Genomic DNA, 24,254 nt, shown 5'->3' on the forward strand with positions numbered 1-24,254 from the left:
AAAGGTAAAGTAAAATAATTACCCAATTTTTGGTAATTGGTGAATGATGGCAGTTGTAGTGGTGGTGGATGATTAGACCAAGGAATAATTGTTTGCAAAATGAAAATTGTAAGAAGCACCTCCTACCATGTAGTTCAAAAACAGTCACAAATATAGCAGGCTCGCTGAGTGCTTTCCAACCACATCGTTTGTTATCATGCATTTGTATGATTATCATAGACCTTACAAAGTTTTATTTTATAATAATTTGTATTCATTCATTCCTTTTGCAACCCACTTAATCCATTTCAAGGTCACAAGTGGCCAGATCCTGTCCCAGCAACTCAGGGTGCAAGGCCAGAACCAACCCTGGATAGGACACTATCCCATTGCAGGGCACACTCACTCATACTGGGACAATTTAGACACACCAGTTAACCTAATATGTACATCTTTGGGATGTGAGAGGAAACTGGAGTATCTGGAGAAAACCTATCCAGATATGGGGAGAATATGTAAACTCCACGCAGACAGCAGCCCGTGCTAGGAATTGGGTTTTTTTCCTCATCAACATTATAACAAAACAATGTTATTCGGGGGCCTACTGTATTTTAAAGGAGATATGCATTTGAGTGGCATAAGAACCAGAGTCTGAGATCCTTGGTGCTAGTCCTGCACACCCCTCTGGTAAGCTGAACAAGACTTGCAATACACTTAATCTTTTTATACCCCAATGTAGTCATTTATAAAATAGAGGTATGCTAGTTAGGGTTCTCCAGAGAAATAGAACCAATGGGGTACGTATGTGGATAAAGGGAGAGATAGAGGGATTTACTGGAGATTGAAAAGTTCCAAAATCTGTTAGTCAGTAATCTGGAAACCCAAGACAGCTGATGTTATAGTTCCAGAGTAGGTGCAAAGGCCTGAGAACCAGGGGAGCCAATGGTATAATTCCAGTCCAAAAGCCAGCAGGCTTGAGACCCAAGCAGAGCTGATTTTTCAGTCCAAAGGTAGGAAGAGACTGATGTGCCAACCCAAAGTCAGACAGAATTTCCCTCTTACTCAATTTTTTTGTTCTATTCAGGTCTTCAATTGATTGGATAAGTCCCACCCATATTAGAGAGGGCAGTCTGCTTTAGTCTACCAATTCACATGTTAATCTCATCCAGAAACACCCCTACAAGCACTAACAGAATAATGTTTGACCAAATGCCTGGCCACCTCATTGCCCAGTCAAGTTGACCCATAAAATTAACCATCACAAGAGGGAACACTATATGTCACATAGAGCTTTCAAGATTTTTGGAAGACTTGTAACCTGTTTATAACTAAGACATGCCAGTTGGGAATCTCTACGTTAGATAACATGGCTTGTTTGCACAAATGGCTAAAATGAAATGGCTGCTTATATACCCCAGGACTTTATTCCTCTACCCCCAGACATAAAGATATGGCAAAACTGGGAATTAGAAGTTGTGAATTTAGACATGATGCTTTGCCCCCATTGACGAAGTAAACCACTGGGTAATAATTTTTGCTCTCCCAGAGATCTAACTTGCTGAAAAAAAATAAAAATAATTAGAGGGCAGGCACAGTGGTTCACACCTATAATCTTTGCACTTTGGGAGGCTGAGGCAAGAGGATCGCTTGAGGCCAGGAGTTCAAGACCGGCCTGAGCAAGAGTGAGACCCTATCTCTAGAAAAAATAGGAAAATTATCTGGGTGTGGTGGCATGTGCCTGTATTCCCAGCCACTCAGGAAGCTGAAGTGGGAGGATCACTTGAGCCCAGGAATTTGAGGTTGCAGTGAGCTGTGATGAGGCCACTGTACTCCAGCCTGGTCAACAGAGCAAGACTATGTCAAAATAATAATAATAATAATAATTATAGAGACCTTCAAGGTAATGAAGGACTCTGATAGGAAATAAATATGAGAAATGAGAAAATTGGGAAAGATAGAGAAAAGCTATAAAAGCCTATGTATCTTTGGAGATGTGGTATAGCAAAGGACGCATTATGACTTTCATGAGCCCTTTCTCCATAAAAGATGCTTGAAATTTTATTTTATGACTTAGTATAAAAATGAATATATTATCATCACATATTAAAACATTTTCATGGACCCCTAAAAGTATCATGGTCTTAGGCCCTGTCTCTATTGTGTAAGTGGGTATACAGCATAGTGATTAAAAGCAAGGCCATAATTCTAGATGAGATCCAGGTTTCTGAACTGACTTACATTAGCAACTTCCTTGAGCCTCAGATTTAGAGAATAATAATAGTACTTACTTCAAAACTCTCATTATGAGGATAAATGAAATTGCGCATGTGAAGGTGTTTAGCACATTGCCTTGTCACATAGTAAGTGCTCAGTAAATGTCAGCTGTTACTGAATAACCTCAGAAACAAACTTCTTGGAAAATGGTCTTCAGGTAATGCAGGAAATAGTGTTGCCAACTGTATTTTTTGGTTAGCAATGGAAAGTAATGGGGAAGCAAACAGAATTTCTGTAAGAGTACCACTAGTTCTGGCTCTTGGCAGTATACTCAACCTATCAAGCTATTTTGAGAGCAGAAGCCCCTACTTTGGGCTAGTTCTCATTCTCAGAATGGCTTTGATAGGTAGGAGCTCTTCTGAGCACAAGTACATTTCTGTGCAAATAGCAGACCTCCTTTACTTGGCTTCATAGCATTGGACACTAGTAGAGAAAAAAAAGGGAGTCTGGCACCTGCTTTGAGCAGTATTTGATTTTCAGCCCTACATTTATCAGAGCCCCAGTTCTTAAAATGTTTAATAGCCAGATGTGCTGCCATTTGCCAAGCTTAGAATTTGGCACATGTCTGAATGGAAGGACATGACTGAGTTATATAAACTAGTATTCTGCTAGTATAACCAGTCACCAGTTTCCTTATTCCATATTCAAGGAAGAACTGAGGAATATTTTTCCTTTTTGTACTTTGGGGTTGACAGCATTTAAGGTTCAAGTAATTGGCATAAATATTACTTTATTTAGTTTGCCATTTAGTATAGTAACCTCTGCTAAATATTTAGTATGCTGTGTATGTACTTGTTTGTTTCGCTCATAATTCATTTTGAATGTGGCACCAACTCTTTAGTAAGAATTTACAGCTTTGTTGAAAACTGTGAATTGTAGTGTTAGATGAAATCATTTGCTTTTTTAAGTATATTCATCACCTCAGAAGTTAACAGGTGAATACATTATCTAATGGCTAGAAATGTTTGAAAGACCACAAAAAGTGGGTAAAACCATGATTTGGTAAAAAGAATATAGGCTTTGGAGTCAGACTTTGGATCAAATCCTTGCTGTGCGTTATACCAGCAGACTGTGTTTAATTATCTGAATCTCCCTGAGCTTTAGTTTCTTAGTCTGTAATACAAAGCAATAATACTTATCTTGCAGAATTTCTTTTAGAAGATTCATCAGGTAATACATGCAGAGCATCAAGCATAGTATGGTGCATAGAAGGCATTCAGCTGTTGTTTTTTATGTTATATAAATATGCCCCGCCCACGTATAAAAATGATTTACATGGCTTACAATAAGATACACTTTCATAAGTAGAACAATTATGCCCCCTGCAGTCTTAAATAAAAGTGAAGTACTTTTTTTTTTTTTAATACAGTGAGCATTAATTTAGTTAGCATTCACGTACCAACTATGTGTGGGAACCTAGATACTATAGATCAAGAATAAAACAGTCTCTGCCCTCAAAGCTTTGTAATTTTTAGAAATTAAACTTGGAACTGCTTTGATGACAACATAATATAGTAGTTAAGAGCACCTACTCTGATGCTGTACTTCCTAAGAATTTAGCCTCTCCACTTAATATTCATGTGACCATGGGCAAGATGACCTCTGTATGCTCCATTTTTCTCAGCCAGGAAATGGAGAAAATATTGTTACTTCTCTCATGTGGTTCTTATGAGACAAATGAACTAGTACTTGTAAAACATTTAAAATAATGCCTGATACATGCATGATAAGCACTATGTAAGCATTAAACAAAAACTATAATGCACCATATCAGGCTTTTGCGCTATGAGTATGTTTCAGAGAATGTCTTTTGATTTTTTTGCTGAATTTTAGGCCCCCACTTTGCTAAACTGGATTATACTGTATTGTTTGCTTTACATATGCTGCCTTAAGTGCCTAAGAAACTAGAGCTCAACCAGTCTGACTTTACCACTAATTCCAAATAATAAAGTATAATTTTTTTGGCATTTTACATTCAATACAAGTCCACGCGTACTGTAATGTGTTAATAAATGTCACTGTTTTATACAATCTTTTTTCTGAGTTAATCAGCTATTAAGGAGTTTTAAAAATTGGGTGTCCCCATTTAATTAAAACCAGGAGTAGACTTCCTATTGTGGCTAGATATAGTCTGTATAGAAACAGGAGTTTGTTTAAGCAGGGTAATGTAAACAAAGTTCCTTTTTACTCATAAACACTAGGATAAATCCAAGTTGAATATTTTACTTCGACTCCAGTTTTTGTTTTGTTTTGTCTTGCTGTGTTGCCTGGCCAAGAGTGCAGTGGAATCATCATAGCTCACTGCAAACTGGAACTCTTGGGTGCAAATGATCCTTCAGCCTCAGCCTCCCGAGTAGCTGGGACTACAGGAGTGTGCCACCATGCCAGGCTAATTTTTTTTTTTTAAGAGATAGGGTCTTGCTTATTGCCCAGATTGGTCTCGAACCCCTGGCCTCAAGTAATCCTCACACCTCAGCCTACCAAAGTGCTAGGATTACAGGTGTGAGCCACCACACCTGGCTAGTTTTGATGTGATGCTAAATTTTCCTGTGGTCTTTGTTTATTTGCATATATTAAACTAGTATTGAGGGGAAGATCATATTTTAAAGATTAAAATTATTTAATATATTTACCAAAAAAAAAGAAACCCTGAAAACAAAGAAATGTGAAACCTTTGCCAACATCACAGTTTTGATACACCTTTTATCTCAAGTACTCAAATTTTATACTCAAAATAACAATGATTAAAAAAAAAAAAAAACAAGTGTCTCACTACAATCCGCTTGGAAAATCTGTTTCTTGAAAGAAACCTGTCTAGTCACAAGAGAAACTGTTCTTGTGGTAAGTTGTTTGACTTCGCTTCTTCTCAGCATTATATTAGTTATATTCTTGTACCTGTTCTACTTACTAAGTTACTTAGGCTATGTTACATTACATTTTTGAACTTTTAACTTTTTTGTGCTTCTTGGGAAGCAAACTTCTCTTAAATACACCTTGTGTGGTTTATACACTTTGTGTTTCGTAATGCAATCAAGATAAAAGTCATAAATGCCAATAAGCCAACCACCAATATCCAAAGTTTAAAATCTATAAGGAGTAACAGTAACAGGTTCTATTTATGAAAGAGGCTCTTAAAAATAGATACTTAAAAACTAGACACTTTTTTTCCCAACTCAGATCTCGGGGAGGATGCAAAATACTTGGATTGCTTCATTTCTTTGTTATATCATAATATGGTAGAAATAGATAGGTTGAGACAAATGTTTTCATAATGATTTAAAATGCTAAATAGTGGTAGAGAAACATCCTTAGTGAACTTTGAGCCTAATTTTGACACTCATTTATTTTATTCCCTGGCAGGCTACTATGTCTTTATATATCATATGTATAATAACAGTAGGAATGGTAAAAGCTGCCACCTCTGAAACACACACTGGGTGCCAAGTATTTAACCTTCTAATTCGTTATCCACCCTGTGAGGTAGACTTGATATCTCCAATGTATAAATGCAGAGCCTGAGTCTTAGCCCCTGGGTCTACAGCCCTCTATTGAAGTGTTATAATTATATCAGCCATTTACTTACTGGAATTAACTTGTAGTAAATGAAATTTGGCATTATTTATTACCGTGAACAAGATAGCAGTATGAAACAAACTCTTTTTACAGGATGCCCTTACCATCAAACTGGTCTTGTGGATAGCTGGAAATTGATATACTTTTAAAAGTAAAATGTCAAAGCAACATTAATTTTAATCAAAATCTTCATTCATTCTATTAGTTGCTTTCTTGCTGAATTGTTGAGGAGTTCCCTTCTTGTGGTGGGCAATGCTATTGGCAGTTCTTTTTTTTTTCTTTATTGCTCCACCTCACGGGTCAGCAAACAAACCATGGCCTGTGAGACAAATCTGTCCTGCTGCCCATTTTTGTAAATAAAGTTTCATTGGAACACACCCACACTTACTTGTTTACAGATGGCCTGCAAAGGCTGAAATATTTACTATCTGTCTCTCTATGGAAAAGGTGGCTGATCCCTGCTGTACCTCATTCAACAAAAGATTTGAAGCAATCGAATTTAATATCTAATCCTAAAGATACATGAAACTTTCTTTAGAAATTTCCATTCAATTTATATCCTTCATGGGAAAAGGTTGGGGAAGAAGTAAAAATTGAGGTGATTAGATTAATATAATCTTTCTTTTCCTCAAATACATTCCATTCATTTGTATCTTAGACCTGGTAGTTAATATAGTGTAATATAGCCCAAATGATTGAATGTGTCTTAGGGTCATCTCTTCCTGTGATAAACATTTTTTTCTGTCCCATTAAAAGGATAACAAAGAGGATACGAGAAAGATTTAATTTACAGAGAAATAAAATTTGGTCATATGTGAGTTGATGTTTACCTTCCCTGCCCAGGAGGAGCCAGCGCTTGTCATGTTTCCAATTAGGTGGTTATCTGATCCCTTTAAAAGTAACGTCTGTCCATTCCCTCTGTTGAAGCTAGTAAGTGCCGGGTCCCCTTGACACACTCAGGTTTCACAAGCCTTGGGATCTTGAGTCTACCCCTTACTTTGGGTTCATAATTGACAGTGAGAACCTTTTCCCATATCACACAGATGAATATAATGATGGTGTTAGAGTAACTGTTGTAGAGGTGGCAGAAGAGTACCCTGAGACTAATTATGCAGTGTTAAGTTTTTTGTTCTGATACAGCTTCCAAAAGAGATTTTGGTTTAGAAAATATGTTTACGAAAATTTTTCCTTTTGTTTTTCATTTTTCTGGTCGTTGACTATACTATACAACAGAAATCAAGCATTAACTTGTTTTTGTTACTTGGCAGGAAGTACTGCCATGATGTGGTGTTTTTCTTGTACACTCGGTATCAATTTAATGGTACACTCAATCTTCCAACAGGCTTTAACTTATTAACAATTTGTATTCCTACTTGATATTTAAATAGTAAATTGGGCTGAGTTGAAAATATCTTACACATATCTGAAATGCAGCTAGGGAAATGGAAATAAATATTATTGTAGGTTGCACATGTATGATAAACCCAGTGGTACCCAGAAAAATGTAAGTTAATCTAAATCCAATAAGTTTTAATTAATAAAAGTACCAAGAAATGTATCTGTTTGTTCTTGGTGAAAATACTCTAGGGAATATTCAGGCTTTACTTGGAGGGAGGGTGGTGTTCTATTCAAAGATACACACATACACGCTACAAAGAAGAGTAGGGAAATGGAATTTCTAGAAGATAATAGATCAGCAAAATGATAAATGAGCTGTCAAATTTCTTATCAGTAAAAATTGAGATTTTCATTCCAACTTTGGTTTGTACTATTAGCAGCAAAAATATTTCAAAAATGCTTTCAAAATTCAAGTGTTTATGTCTAAGAAAAGGGTTCTGTTCAGCTATAATAGCATAATACTTTTCACAGACATCCAATCTTATTGTTCCTAAATCTAGAGTACATGAGTGGTGGTAAGAAACATTCCAGTGTGATGGAAAAAATATGAATGCTGTCTGGTTTTTTGTTGGGTTTTGTTCTTGCTTTGGGCAGATTATTCAAACGTTGAGATTGCTTTCTCACTATACAATTGGGCAACAATATCGTCTTTGTAGAATTTTGTAATGGATTAAGTAAGATAATGCATGTAAAGTACCAGTTATGGTATTTGGTGTGTAGTTATTTGTCACCTACTGTATCATCATCATGATTATTTAAAGTAATCATTTAGAACTATTGTTCTATGAGTAGTTACGTTCTTTTCATTTAGTGTTTTTTGTACCTGAGTAGTGGTTTCTCTCTTTTACAGTAGTGGACAGGGTGTGTGTGTGTGTGTGTGTGTGTGTGTGTGTGTGTGTGTGTTAGTGATAAAACTGTGAGATTATTAAAATTAAATGAAAATATACTTTTGGGGGATGTTTTGATGCAGACAGCTTTACTAAACCGCCTGGAGCGAATTTTCGAAGCATGTTTTCCTTCCATATTTGTCCCTGATGCTGAAGAGGAAGTTACTTCCCTGAAGCACTTGCTGGAAACAAGCACCTTGCCAATAAAAACAAGAGAGGCCTTACCTGAAAATGGGTAAGTACTAGACAGTTTTCAGATAGCAATGTGTTTTTTTTTTGTTTGTTTGTTTTGTTTGTTTGTTTTTTGGGGGACAGAGTCTCACTGTGTTGCCTGGGCTAGAGTGCCGTGGCGTCATCCTAGCTCACAGCAACCTCAAACTCCTGGGCTCAAGCGATCCTCCTGCCTCAGCCTCCCGAGTAGCTGGGACTGCAGGCATGCACCACCATGCCTGGCTAATTTTTTCTATATATTTTTAGTTGTCCGATTAATTTCTTTCTATTTTTAGTAGAGACGGGGTCTCGCTCTTGCTCAGGCTGGTTTCGAACTCCTGAGCTCAAACAATCCGCCCGCCTCGGCCTCCCAGAGTGCTAGGATTATAGGCGTGAGCCACCACGCCCGGCCAGCAATGTGTTTTTATTAGTTTCACCTGTTCTATTTATAAGTTTATCTTAAAACATTAAGATTCAAAAATATTATTTATTGTCCTAGCACTCTGGGAGGCCGAGGCAGGCGGATCCTTTGAGCTCAGGAGTTTGAGACCAGCCTGAGCAAGAGGAAGACCCCATCTCTACTAAAAAAAAAAAAAAAATAGAAAGAAATTAGCTGGACAACTAAAAATATATAGAAAAAATTAGCCAGGCATGGTGGCGCATGCCTGTAGTCCCAGCTACTCGAGAGGCTGAGGCAGGAGGATCGCTTGAGCCCAGGAGTTTGAGGTTGCTGTGAGCTAGGCTGATGCCACGGCACTCTAGCCCAGGCAACAGAGTGAGACTCTGTCTCAGAAAAAAAAAAAAAAATTATTGTGTTAAAAGTTTAATCATACTGTGCTAAAAGACTTAAACTCCCTTTTGAACTCCCTTTTGAACTATTTCTTTTGATATTTCTAAATCAATATTCTAATCAATGTTATATATTATCTTTTGACTTCCTAGTATGATAAATAAGAATTTAGATTTTACTTCTGCTATTCTCCAACCTTCATCTTCCCAGTATACTTATATCAGTTTTTGGTTATTTTGTATTTTTCATTTTTGTAATCATGTACATATTGTTCACTTCTAAGCCACTCTTCTTTATAGTACAGCTTTTCCCTGGACTTAATAATTGACCCTCTTTTTCATTTACTGAGTCTTTCCCTACCTTCCAACAGCCTGTTACTACAATTTTCCTTGGAGTCAAGACTATTAGACTGTCCTTTCCGTTTTTCTCCTGGAAACCTCCCCCGACCTTAGTCCTATTCTCATCTAGAATGGTTTCAGTCTAGGCCTCTTACATTCATGTTGTCTTGGGACTTCCTTTCACTTGGATCCCATTTTGTTAGAGCATATCCTCTAATAGCCTACTGAGAAAAAAAGATACATGGGAGGTAAATTTTTTTTTATTCTACTCTCACATTAAATTTATAGTTTAAGATCTCTTTTTTGCTGATACTCTGAAACTTCACAATGAAATATCTTTTTCCATTCATTGGAAAAATCTTTTTTCATTCATTGGACTGACCACTAGGTAGGAACAAAAACGTTTATAGTTTGCCACCTTACAGCTGTTTAGATGTGGTTTTTTTAAAAATATGCTAGTTATACAGATAGTTCATACTCTTCGATCCAGTAATCTGTCTCCAAAAGATTTGTTCTGAGGAAATAATACAGCTATACAACAACGCACACCATTAAATACAGGAAGACATTCATTGCCTTACTAATAATAGGAGCCAAACAATAACAGTTTATTTAGAACTATGGGATTGTGGCTAAATAAATGATGGTGCATGGACCTAATAGAACATTACACAGCCATTGAGAAAGAGACATATGTAAACTAGGAGATGCTTAAAATCTGAAAAAAGAATATAAAATAATATATATGCTATAACCATAACTGTGTTTGTTCATCAAGACTCAAGGAGAAAACAAATATTAAATAGCTGTATTAAGATGGTAGCTGAGTGATTTCTTTTCTTCTTATGAATTTTTTTGATTTATAAGACGAGAATAACACACAGGCTAAATTTCCGCTTGATTACACTTGATTACTGACATATTGTTTCATATGAGTTTAACTTAATTCGTTTTCTAATGACTGTAAGTGTTCTGGATTTCATTCAGATAATAGTTGTATACTCATGTTAGACATAAGATTAATTGGAATGTATGTCATATTATAAATAGAATTCATGATAAAAGCTGTGAAGTAACTATTGTTGGTGGCTTCATCATGGCCTTTACAGGGAACTGCTGGATGTGTGGACTGAGCTACAGGATATCCATGATGCACATGGCTTGAGATATCAGTGGGGCGGCTCCCATAGCAACAAGAAGCTTTTGTGCTCTTTGGGAATAGATACCAGAAACATTGTGAGTTTGTTAGTACTTTGAAAAATCCTTTATTCAATCTATGGGTATTTTTAAATTCTGTTACAGTTCTGTTCAAGCTGTGATAGGCTAGTTCCTCAGAAAAATAAATGTTAATTGGTTTAAATATTTATTTTGAATATGCTGACTTTTAAACATCAATCTACCTAAATTTTTCTCCAATTGATGTTTCTCGTTTTAGTGTTTTTTCTTAACTATAAAATGAAGGAAATGGACTGGGAGATTAAAAATGTAATCCAATATGGGCAATTAAACAATTTCTTTACCATTTATGATATATGTAATAAAGTAATTCAGACATATTTTGGAGACTATTTCATTGTATGACAGATTATTCTCTAAATATATGTTCTTTCTCTCCAACATGTGTGTAGCTCTTTACGGGCAATAAGAAGCAGCCTGTTATAGTGCCCATGTATGCAGCAGGATTGGTAAGTACAAAAATGTCTCTGCATGTATTAATTATTACTGAATTTATTCTGTAAAATCATCTTACATAGCATGACATAGAAATATTTTTTTAAGAGGCATTTAATGTTGGAATCTTAAGGGTATAAATATAATACGTTTTTTGAGCTCATAAATCCCTTCAAGTCTTGATTTCAGGAATTTTTTTTATATTCCATTAATTACAGATACTGTTTTGTTTTAGATTAAATTTATTTTTATCTTAGTGATGTGAGTGTGTATAACTCTTTATAAAATGCACCTTTGGAGGATTGTCTTTTCTTTTAGACATAATTTATTTTATTCCAGTTATTAATTTTAAATAATAGAATATTGAGGCTATGGATGTATATAAAAGCTTGGAAATACCAAATTATAGTAAATGAAAATGAGCTAGGACTCATATTGGTCCTTAGTTCTTCCATTAATGTTTTAAATTTGTTGAATTTTGTTTTTTCAGATATGCCAGGTAGTCCCGGAAAACTGAGGCATTTTCAGTCTGTTCCTTATCAAGACTCAGTCACATTTTAAAGTTTGATGTTTGTGTTTTTTGGTGTGTCTTTGAGTTATTGGTGAATAAAAATGTCCTATGAAACTAAAAATATATTATTATAACCAATAACTTGAAAATAAGAATAAAATACTATGTTTATGAATGAAAGAAAAAATAACAAAAGAATCCTTAGTATACAATTTAAATTTTACAACCCATTATATGCATGTGAAAGTGAATTTGCTGTGGAACTTGATCTTTTTTTAAATCTTCAAACTTTCTCCGTAAATAAGCACTAATTATTGATTTTGAATTGGAACATTTTGATTTGTTTTTTGGAATTTTCTATGCTTTTTTAAAAAATCAGTTTCTGGGCCGGGCGCGGTGGCTCACGCCTGTAATCCTAGCTCTCTGGGAGGCCGAGGTGGGCGGATCGTTTGAGCTCAGGAGTTCGAAACCAGCCTCAGCAAGAGCAAGACCCCGTCTCTACTAAAAATAGAAAGAAATTAGCTGGACAACTAAAAATATATAGAAAAAATTAGCCGGGCATGGTGGTGCACACCTGTAGTCCCAGCTACTCAGGAGGCTGAGGCAGGAGGATCACTTGAGCCCAGAAGTTTGAGGTTGCTGTGAGCTAGGCTGACGCTACAGCACCCTAGCCCGGGCAACAGAGTGAGTCTGTCTCAAAAAAAAAAAAAAAAGAATTGAATCTGCAAATTGCATTAGTTTATGCCCTATTTTATTGGGGGGTTGAGGGGTGGTAGGGATTCTCCTGAAAACTTTTTTAGAAATTTATGGATTATAACATTGCTGACTTAGCAGATTTGGTTTTTCTTCCCCACCCCCACCCCCAGTTAAGGTTGACTTTTATCTGGGATATAACCTTTAATTGATAAATATTCAAGAACTTATCAGGTGCTATATTAAAACATGCAGAAGCCTGGCTTTTTCTTCAGTCCTGGATTATTACCCATTTGTGTTGGTAGAATATCGATGTGAAATACTGATTTTTTTTGCCCTCCTTATTTCTATATCCATCCTGAATAACTTCCTGTCTGACTCAAAAAGTGTATTAGACTTGTAACAAACCCAGTGGAACATGTAAGATGTTTTCCCCTCTGAAATGGCTCTCTCTCTGCTTTGCCAGTTGAAGGAACTAAGTACTAAGGCTCCACAGTACCTTAGTAGAGATCAGGAGCAAACACTAAATTCACACTGAAGCATATAGATGTCATGATATTATATGGCATGTTGTAGAACCAGCTTTCCCTTCAAGCACCACCATGGTGTAATGTGTAGTACAAAAGGTGCCCACTCCTGCAATTTTAATGTCTGAAACATCATAAAAGCATTGGATTCTTAGGGCTTGGATGTGATAAATTGTTGTGTTCCCCCAGACCCCCATCCCAAATTGTGCTTATGCTTTCACGTGACAGTAATAACTATGTACTTTAAAACATCTGATTGAAAATATAGGCTCTTGCTTCAAAACTTTTGATTCTAAAGGTATTATTGTGAAGTGTTTCCCATTATAGTGCTATAAGATTTTCTAAAAATAAAATTTAAGAATAGCCGGGTGGGTCCCAGCTGCTCAAGAGGCTGAGTGGGGAGGAGCCCCTGAGCCTAGGAGTTCAATGCTAGCCTGGGCAACATAGCGGGACCTTGTCTCTGTTTTGTTTTGTTTTTAAGTAAATAAAATTAAGATTAGTTCCTTTTTCTCTTTAGGCTTTTCAAATAACCTGGGTTTTGTTTGTTCTTTCTTCTTCCTGCTAGACTAACTTTCTTATAAAGTTTATGGATTGATCTCTGTCCTCCCCCACCCCCCTGCCCCAATTAATGGCCAATATACCTTTTTCAGGGTATGTTAGAGCCCACCAAGGAACCATTGAAACCACTATCTGCTGCAGAAAAAATTGCTTCCATCGGTCAGACAGCCACCATATCACCAGAGATGAACCCATGTACATCTGATCAATTCCAGGTAAAAATATCCATATGTATATAGATGTGATTATATGTTTGTACACATACATCCACACATACTGTTTTTTTCCTTTATATATAACTTTTAGTTTTTAAAATATTTTTAAAACTTGATTTGATGATGGACAGGATTTTGGTTGTTAACAAACATCCCTTGGAATACAATAAACAAATTATCTTTAGTTTTCAAAAAGAGAAAGCACAGTTTGAGAACTGGGTGATTATGAGTAAGTTCTTAAACCTGTCCAGGCCTTACTCTCTTGACCTATAAAATGAAGAGTTCACAACAGGTATCTCTAAACCCCTTTGCAGTTTGAACATTGTGTGCATAATTATTGACATAAATCTGGTAAGTGCTGGGTTTTCAACAAGATGGGAAATACTGCATTTATACCAGCTCTTTAAGTCTGCTGTTGTGTGTTTTTCCTGAAATCCTGTGAAATTTTATAAAGCAATGAAAGTTAGATGTCTTTATTGCCTTGAAGACTGTTGTTTGTGAGAGTTTGAGTAAAACTGTTATTTAATTTGAAAATGATGTGACCTTTAACAAAACAGCCTATGGATTAGGAAAAAAAAGGCTGTCTTACCTTTCTTATCCTTTAACTCCTTGGCATATTTAAGTACAAATATTTTTTTCAGTCCAATATGTTTAATATAAAGTCTTCCCTCTCACCTTTTATCTGGAGAAAATGGGCCATTTTTGTTTGTTTACTCTTTCCACACAAAGTTAGAAACTGACTTAGTATAGTTAAATGTGTTTTTTTAAGATTAGTATTTTTAAGTGAACATTACCATTTCTAAAACATATTCTTGCCATGTTTGTCATTTCTTAACCTTAAATATCATTTTCAGTTGTATCTAACACAAAAATGTATGTTTGAACAGCTTTTCCCAAAATGTATATTCCATTGGATACTAAAAGGTCCCAGGGTAAAGTAAGTTTGGAAAATACTTCGTATCATATCCCATAAACACTGTTAGAGATTCACAGTACACATTAAGGACCCTGAAGAGTCCTAAGGTAAATAACCCTATTTAATTTTAATTCATTTCCAGATTTACTTGGTCACAGGACCTTTTTCTGCAGGGACCAGAGGACAGGGGAGTTGTAACACTCACAGAACTAGTGTTTTGAAGAACATACTTTAGAAAATAATGTGTAAAGCATAGGCCCTACCCTTTCAGGTGTGTTTCAAGAAACATCTAATACTACCGCTGTGTACCACTATGGTTTATACTCAGGCATAGCTTAAATATCACTTTGAAGCCAGCTTGTTACTGGCACTGAATTAGTGGGCAAGGGGGCCTGATGTGTACAATGCCTGGCCTTGATGGTTGGGCTGCAGACAAGGTGGCCTGAGCAAAATGTCTCAGCAGGTAGACTCTGTCCTTAGTTACCCTGCTTTCATTGCCGTGATATGCCCTCTGGCAATCAGTTGCTTTCCCAGGCCTGCCCTAGTGCACATTTCCCTCCCCTTGTGCCCAAGTGCACATTTTCACTTCTGCCTCAGTCTACATTCTTACTCCTACAGTGTTAGGTATTAGGAAAGTATTTTGAGTAACTGCTTGGTACCTTACTGAAAATGGAGCTGTTCTTATTGTTACCATTTGTTGCTAGTTCGGCTTGCCTCCTTCTCCTCTTCCTCCTCCATCCATCCACTTCCACATGTTACAACCCCATAAACTATTGCTTATTTTATCAGAGTTAGCTGTTGCCTGTCATTTTTGTCCCAAGCTGATTCAGTCTTATTATGTATTTCATTCTAGTCATACTGCATAGCTTATCATCTTTCTTATATAATTTCATTATGGACTTGACTAAAAGTAGAGTAGTCCAAATGACCTAATACAAAACGTGTTAATTTAGAATTTTGTACTGAGATGCCTGACCACCATCACAGAATTGTATGATCCTTGCTTGGCTCCCTCCATACCTCTGACTTAGCAAACATCTGAAATATAAAGATTCTCCTTATATAAAATGATATTTCTTACCATTATTCTTTTGCATGCCATATATATATGGCAAAATATAATATCATATATAATCTTATTTGTTGGCCATGCAGTAATATAATACTGTTATATCTTCTCGCTAGCCATATTTTATAGATGAAACAGCCATATTCTTTAGTGCTAGAACCTTAGCAAAATGTGTCAGGAAAGACCTTGTTCAATACCTCATTGTTTTTTCCAAAAAACATACACCAAACCTTCTTAGGTTTGTTTCTGGCATCATTAAACAGTAATTAGCAAACTTAGCACAGTTGTATAATTTCCCTTTATGAATGCATGCTTTTTTTTTTTTTTTTTTTTTTGATACAGAGTCTCACTCTGTTGCTCGGGCTAGAGTGCCATGGCATCAGCCTAGCTCACAGCAACCTCAAACTTCTGGGCTCAAGCAATCCTCCTGCCTCAGCCTCCCAAGTAGCTGGGACTACAGGCATGTACCACCATGCCCGGCTAATTTTTTCTATATATTTTTAGTTGTCCAGCTAATTTCTTTCTATTTTTAGTAGAGACAGGGTCTCACTCTTGCTCAGGCTGGTCTTGAACTCCTGACCTTGAGGGATCCTCCCGCCTCAGCCTCCCAGAGTGCTAGGATTACAGGCGTGAGCCACCGCGCCCGGACTGAATGCATGCTTTTGGATCTGTCTGTTCTATCTTGGTCACCCATTGAGTTTGTTTTGTTTTTCTTCCAAATTGTTTTATACTCATTAATGTTGTAACCATTACATCTGTTATTTAGAAATTTAATAACTTAATGATATTTTTTCTAAGATACTTTTACCTGAAAAGACATCTTAAGGGTAAAAGAACAGTAATGATACCATTTGTGTGTTCTTGTTGTTTTACTTTTATCCATTGAATTTCAGTCACGCCATTCATGGTGCTATTACTACTGACTCCCACCTTAATAAGATCAGTACTTTAACCACACCTTATTCACTGCTGAATAGAGTCAACTCTCTGACTAGCAGTTATACACCTAGTCACCACTAGCAACTTCTTTTCTTGATGTGACTATTTTAGTTGTGAATCAGAATTTTAGAACTAGAAGAAAAAATGATTATCTAATACCATGCTCCCTTTTTATGAGATGACATATTTGGAAAGGCAAAGTGATTTACCCAAAATCAGTGGTACAGCTAGGACTAGAATTGGAGTCTGTTGTCTCCAGTCTCCATGTTTTTGTTCTTTTTGTTTTGATCTAGTCTCCTTAGTGCTTTTGTCTCTGCAGTAATCATTCATACCACATTGCTTCAAGTTGCTTTAAAATGCTTCTTTCTAGTGCTTTCTCTTTGAGTTACCATACTTGTGAATGTCATTAGTTAGCCTTTTTTTTTGCTGTTTTTCATTTTCTTCATTTCCACTAAATGTTGACTCATACTTAGCACCTCATTATTATAATTTTGGCTGTGTCTTCAAAATATCATACACCTATACAAGAAGCCAAAATTTCAGCACATCACTGAAATATTTCTAAGCACCCAGCTACTTGACATCATTTAAATAGACATGTTAATGAAAAAGCTTGCTCCATTTATCCAGAAATTTTGTTATTGCATAAACCTAGATTTTGTCCATCCATTCAGGCATCAGTGATCTAGAAGCAGGGTAAGTTCAATCTGTTGGACTGCTTAGAGCTTTTTTTTTGAGATCAGCTAAAAAATATCTTTTCTAAATGTTTATTAGTCATCATGCAGGTGGGTCGTAACTAGGTTTTCACCAGCATTTTTTTTTTGAACTTTCATCTGCAATAATTATAGATTCAGAGGAAACTGCAGAGATAGTACAGAGAAGTCCCATCACCAGTTTCCCCCATGGTTACATCTCACATACTGTAGTACAATATAAAAACCAGGAATATGACATTGGTATAATATTTGTATATGGTTCTGTATCATTTTATCACATGGGTAGTTTCATGTAACCACCACAATCAAGATACAGAACTCATCCATCACTACAAAGAACACCCTTAATAGTCACCTCCCAGCCATCCCTTACCCCTGGCTCCTGCTAACTAATAGTAGCATTTTATTTAGTTTATACCTCCCCTGTCAACCTCTGCGCTGGACCTGATTTTTAGAGACTAAATACTTACATTAATTTGCCTATCATTGGTATCCCAATTATCCAGACCGTGTTATAAAATCATGGGACTAGACTTTCAAAAATAACCAATCCATGCTCCTTTCCTATAGGGAACAATGACTCTACCTACCGAGAAAAAAATAAGTTTTAATAGTGTCTACCTTACAATGAAGCATAGTGGTGAGCAATACCGAACAAAGGACTATAGCATGTCAATATTAAAAGTCTCATCAAACACAAGTTATTTCAATACCACCCCCAAAACAAGAGGGAAAAAACCCAACAGTTTTTCTCCTAAGAATATTCTTAAAATGAAGTGTGAATTTTCATTTTAAAAATGTTTTTGTAAGCCTTCCATCTTATATTTATTTTATCTTTATATGTTTGGCACTATGAAATTTAAAAATCTAGGATAGTCAAATCAGTTCTGAGTATCCTTTTTTGTATATTATTTTACAAAGTAGATCCTGCGCTTGCTTTGGCAACATGTGTACTAAAATCAGCACAATAGAAGATTAACATGGTGCCCTCCTGTACAAGATTGACATGCAAAAATTAAATTCTGGTATCTGATAAGTAATTTCTAAATCGAAGAAGTTGATTAAAATATTTGCAATCAACATTTTTAAAAAAGTAGGTCCCATTCATTGGCCCAATATTTCCTCCAAAATTTGAAAGATTATAAAGAACCAGAAACCTTGGACTTTGAACATTTATATTTTATTTGTAAGGAGACCAACTAAATTAACTAAACTGTAAAAGGTTATACTAATAGTTACTTAGTGGTTATTCTGTCTTGAATAACCCAGATCTCCTCACTTGCAGTATGGTACCTTCTCTGTTATATTATCTGTTAAGAAATTTTAAGTGGCTAGTGATTTAAAATAAATTTAGTCACTTCAGTGAAAAAAGTCAGTAAAGTTTTTAAGTATTTTAATTGTGATCAAGCCAACTGTTTAAATCTTGATTTGAGAATAGATTGAAATCTTGACATGGAATCAGTTCATAAATTTGTTTGAAACTGTAAAGATAATTCCATTTCTTAGGTACAACTTTTCTAATGTCAATAAGCTGTACTATTTGTAAATTTTGCAATTTCAGTTTGTGTTATGTTTGCAGATAACCTTCTGAAATTGTAAAGTATCCCAGTTTTGTCTTTAGGTACTTTGTTGCCTATTGGTCTTGCTATAATAGTTTTTTTTTTTTTTTCTAAGGATTCTTTAAGTTGCTACAACCTGTACTGATTAATTTTGATTTTTTGGTTTTCAACTCTAGGAGTCTCTACCACCCGTCCAGTTTGACTGGAGTAGCAGTGGCCTTACTAACCCTTTAGATGGTACGTCTCTCCGTAGAGCCTCTAGCACCAGAGCTAGAGTTAAGAAAGCTACAAAGTTCAGACAAACTTCTCTCTGCTGATTTCCTTTTTTTGTTTGAACATAACTTCTTATTCTTATCTTTGGAAATTCAGGCTTTCTTTCTGAATAGTAATTGCTCAAGAAACCAGCTGTTACTATAATATCCAAATATAGGTAATAGTAGCTAGGTAAAATTTTAGTTTCTTTATCTTAAGTCAAAAATAAGCTTCTTTAGTTTTTACAAATATCTAGGTAGTTTAAATGATATTTTAGCTAGGACCAATGTTTTTCTGGAAGTTTTAATTTATGGGATTTTCTTGGATGCAAAGTCTTGTGATTAGAGGCTGCTTCAAAGCACAAAGCACAACTATTTAACCAAAAACAATGTGCAGATAGATTCATATTTATTGACTCAGTAGTTTTCAGATTTAATAATATTTTATAGAGCACTGATATGCAAATGGAAAATGAATGACTTTCGTGATCCTTTTCTAAAACTTAATCTCCAAATGCTAATAGGCAGTTCCAGAAATAACTGGTTTAACTTATGGCTTTAAAAGAAAATCATGAAACGGGAATAGCTTATTCCAGTAATGTGGGGTCTTTAAAATAAATAATACACAATGCTCGTTTCTCATGTTAACACCACAAGTTTTAAGTGGATCCTGAGATATAATTGCTCTTACTCCTTGTGCTTAAGTTGTTTGAGCCATTGTCTAAAACATCTGTCATCATCTAAATGGCAATTGTCATTTGCTATTGTCTAAAACACTCTTGTCAGCTTTTCCTTATAGTGAGGGTCCTGGGATATCTGGAAAGCATCCAATTGAATAACATAGTGCTGAAGGAAAGCCTGGATGCACCTTTTGCTGTTGTCTGGTGTCTTCAGTCAAATCATCGTGCTTTATATTAACAACTTCTTTAAAAATGTATACTATTTCTGATTACTGTTTCAGAGTTAAAGGGGAACAGTACAGCTTTGAGGTTGCACATCAGGGTAGGGCAGCTATGACATTCTTTATTATTTTATTTTATTTTATTTTAAACTAAGTTAACGTATTGGTGTGTGTCCCCAAACTGACAACTTTTTTTTTTTTTAATCATTAATGAGAAACCAACATTACTAACATGAAGAATTGGTTTGGGCATGTACAATGATTTAATGTTGGGTTGAGATTAAAGTATTGTTTCCCTTTAACGGGTACACTTTCCTTTTGGTCTTTCTGGTATGGCTTCCAGTTTTGATTGAAGAAACTGAACTCCTAACTAAAACCTTACTAAGTGTTACATTCTTTACATTGTACATGAGGAAATGTACATTGAATTAAATTGTTACTTTAGAGATGTCCTTAGTAATGAAAAACTAATACTGTACACATTGTTTTAATGTTGATTTTTAAAATGTGCAATGATTACTAATTATAACCTGCATGTTCAAGTGTGTGTCTTACCCCTTTTTACACATAACCCCTCCTCCCTTGGCTTACCTTCTGTGTGGCTGCCTACCAACATGGTCACTGAATTTCAAGCTAGTGGAGGTTCCACTCTTCTGAACCTTGATTTCTTTGGGCCCGTGGATGACAGTAGCTCTAGCAGCAGCACCACAATCCCAGGTCAGCGGAGTGTTAAAACCACAATTCTAGTTTATTTACTAAAAGCATGACCACATTACTTGACTTTCCTATAAACAAGGAAACAAGTAGATTGTATTCTCTATAATGTCTTTTTAATATTTTTCTTTCATCTGTCTGTTGTTATTTTCCAGTATCTAACTACAAAAAATGATTTATGTGAAATATATTTCAAGGAAAATTTTCTCAGAGTATAATATTTAAAGCAGAAAGTAGTTTCTAGGAATAAAATATCCCTAATGTCCTTAGACAAAGGCAGGGTTTGGTTTTTTTCCCAAGTGGAAAATGTGATTTTTATATGCTTATTTTTTAAAGCATATTCTATAAAGCCATTTGAAAACAAAGTTTAGAGATATAAGAATATTTTAGTACACAAAGATGACGTTACATTATAGTGCCTGTAATAATATATAACCTTTACAAATTCTAGCATTCAATTAGTTGTTTATTAGTGCTGCTAAATATATAATTAGGTACCAAAATGTTGGAGTCTAGCACTTAGTTATATAGTCCCACATAGAACTATTACTGTTTTTATGTAGCTCTTAAATAAAAAGTATACTGTTAGTTTTCCATGGGAAAAAAAAATGTTACAAAAGTTAATAGTAGAAAATAATTGCTGTGAGATACTAAAAGCTAGAAATTAAGTTACTGGAGTGCCTGTTAAATTAATGTTCAGTCCTGCTAAAGTTCAGTTCACTGACCAAAGGACTAATGTGCTTTGTCATTTTCTAACTGAATAAAAGATTAAAATTATAATGGCATTTTTATGTTTACATCTTATTTAATATGATTTTAATGAGTCCCTGTCATCCCAACTTGTGATCTGGTAATCATCCCCATTGGTCACCAGAGGGCTGTTGGGGTGCTATATAGATGCTAATGCCCAGAATGCATAGTGAGGATCCTTTTCTGTCCCCATTAATGACGAGTTTCACAACCAGCCTGATTCCTGAGAATTTGCTGGTTTTGTTCTATTCTACTAGATAACCCTGCCACCCACTTCCAACAGTTTAGGAGCCATGATGGGATATGGATGGGGGAGACTAACAGAGTCAGCTAAGGGTGAGCCTGGGACCCAGGATGCCTTTCTTGAGATCTGATTGGGGAAATCTGATTCTGCTACAGGGAAGTTCCAAGGTCATTTGGTATAGAATGACTGGATTACTCAAATCTAAGCCCCTGGTTATCATTTTCATTGTTCTTAAGATTTTGCAAGCAAATGAAAGGCCAATCTGTGCCTGGTTTTGATTTCAAAATGATATTTTACTATTTATTAATACTTAAATTACTTCTAAATACATTTGATCTATGGAATGACCTAGGTGAGCTAATTAGTTGTCTGACATTTTATAATACTTAATTGAGTGGGGGGACAGATAACCAAAATACATGTATATCACTTTCCTTATTACTGTATTCCCAAGAATTAATTATCGAGCTCCCATTTTAAATTTGTGCTCAGCTTTGTTTTGTCATAAACTGTATTATAATTTAAATGAGGTCACTGTTTTTCTTTTGGATGCCTAAAAATATGGTTTAAATTTAATTTTTGGTTACATTTCAAACTCATTTAAAAACCATCCATAGGAGCACAAATAACCTGGCTATATAAAGAAGTACAGAAATGACCTGATAATCAGGCTCAGTGTACACAGCTGCAAGAAGAGCAAGCGGTTTCAGAAGCTTAGAGCTGTAATGGAAGTGAAATCAGCATGATCAAATGCAGTTCTCATTACTTTGGAACCTTTTAAATATTTTTGTTCAATATTTTCATTAATATGCTCTAGCTGCTATATAAATTTGATTACTGTATATTTGCTTTGGCTTCTTTTTATTGCTATTGGGTTTTGTTAAAACTTACCATCAATGAGCTACAGGTATCAACACCTTCCTTAGTATTCCATTTCACCACTTGCTTGCACTTTTTCTGACTTGTTTCTGGGAAAGTCATTTCGTCTTAGCTTGCTGTTATTTAATTATTTTGTGTGTGAGACTTAGGAGGTTGGCATAGAACTTGGTTGGCTAGCTTTAATTATGTAACTAAACTATGCCTCATTAAGGTCCTGTAAAAAAAAAAAAAAACCTTCCATTAAAAAAATTACTCTCCAATTATTAGTGTATAGTAAATAGTTGTCTTGTTTTTGAAAAATTTAACCATAGTTTTGGGGTTTTTTGATGTAGTCGTAGTTTGGGGTTAGGGAATGTGATTTTTTTGTTTGTTTGTTTGTTCGTTTTTTTAATCTGCCACTTTACTGTTCGACAGCCAAGTGGTCAGAATTTTATAAACCCAACTAAGTTTTTACTAGCACTTTCCTGTTGCCAGTCAGAATACAGTTGTTTATTCTGCATTATACATTAGACATCAACTTAAATGTTCTGGTTGCTTGGAATCTAATCTTTAACAGTGGAGGAGGGAAGTACCTTGGGCTTGTTTGGTCCCTTTACAGACATCTACAATTTTTTACATTTTAATTGTAACTCATATTTTTGTTACAGAACTACAAAGAAAAGTCCTTTTTAGGTATATTTTGAAACTGTACCTTAATGAAATATTAAGAACTTGGGAGAGTCAACATACATTTTCTATAGCCTTCCTCCCTTGTTGGACTTCGTAACTGTGGAAGCCGCTTTTGCTTGTTTGATTTCTGTAAACATCTGAGATCTATGGTTACATCTGCACAGTTGGTAATGGAAGTCAGTTTCTGATTTTTCTTATTAACCTTGAAATACCCTAAAAGGAGGAAACTTGTTAATATATTCATTTATATATAACTGTCTGCTGATTTTGCAGGGTTTTAAAGAAATAAATAAAAATTAAAGAAGCTATAAGGCATTCTTCCTTACACTCCTTTGCTATTACACCCTAAAGCTCATGAACTTTTTTCCTCAAGTAATTTTCTCAAGACGAGTATAGGATTAGAAACTTTTTAAAAATCTTAGTATCTTTATTATTCAAAGTTTAGCTTGAGGTTTGTATTTCCCATGTAATATAGTTTTATATGCATATTTTAATGACTTCAGTTGAGAATTTTTAATAGATTTTTACAATAAATCTAACCCTCTAACTCAGTTTCCTTTCGAATTACTCTAACAAGATATTTGAACTATTGGCTACCAGATCATTCAGATGTGGGACTATAGAAATATAATTAACCCTGGACACAAGAATTTTCACTTTGTTTAATAGTAGTGTTTTTATTTACTTTTTCTGAAACATTTTACCCTCCCCACCTCTTACCTGAAGAAAGAACAACGTGGTATATGTTTATGATTAGTAATAATTTGATGCTTTGAGTAATAGTTCATGTCCTTAGATAGTCATAATGTATTTAAACTAACCAAATCATATACCACATTTGAGACTTTCTGTTAGCTTCCATATCTTTTGCTGTGGAAGAAAATAATGGAGAAAAAATGGTCAGGGAGGTGGGGGAAAAGGGAAAGTTCAAAAAATGAGGTTAATCAGTTTAAAAATTAGGGATATTATATGCAAATCATGTGCATTCTAATTATAAAACATGGATAACTTTTATATCACAAA

General features: G+C 35.2%; 1 protein-coding gene across 2 annotated transcripts in view; it reads left to right on the forward strand.

The window, feature by feature from the left end:
* The window catches only part of AFTPH (aftiphilin), a 63,179-nt gene that overhangs the window by 30,250 nt on the left and 8,675 nt on the right, over positions 1-24,254 (forward strand). The window contains exons 3-7 of one of the 2 annotated variants that reach the window (XM_012639218.1): positions 8,195-8,346; positions 10,559-10,685; positions 11,078-11,134; positions 13,502-13,624; positions 19,000-19,060. In XM_012639218.1, coding sequence (XP_012494672.1) covers positions 8,195-8,346; positions 10,559-10,685; positions 11,078-11,134; positions 13,502-13,624; positions 19,000-19,060 — 520 coding nt within the window. The remainder of the gene's footprint in view (positions 1-8,194; positions 8,347-10,558; positions 10,686-11,077; positions 11,135-13,501; positions 13,625-18,999; positions 19,061-24,254) is intronic. The other variant, XR_001137246.1, reaches the window with a different exon arrangement.

The sequence above is a fragment of the Propithecus coquereli genome, unplaced genomic scaffold, assembly GCF_000956105.1.
Source record: "Propithecus coquereli isolate 6110/MARCELLA unplaced genomic scaffold, Pcoq_1.0 Scaffold138, whole genome shotgun sequence".
NCBI lineage: Eukaryota > Metazoa > Chordata > Mammalia > Primates > Indriidae > Propithecus > Propithecus coquereli.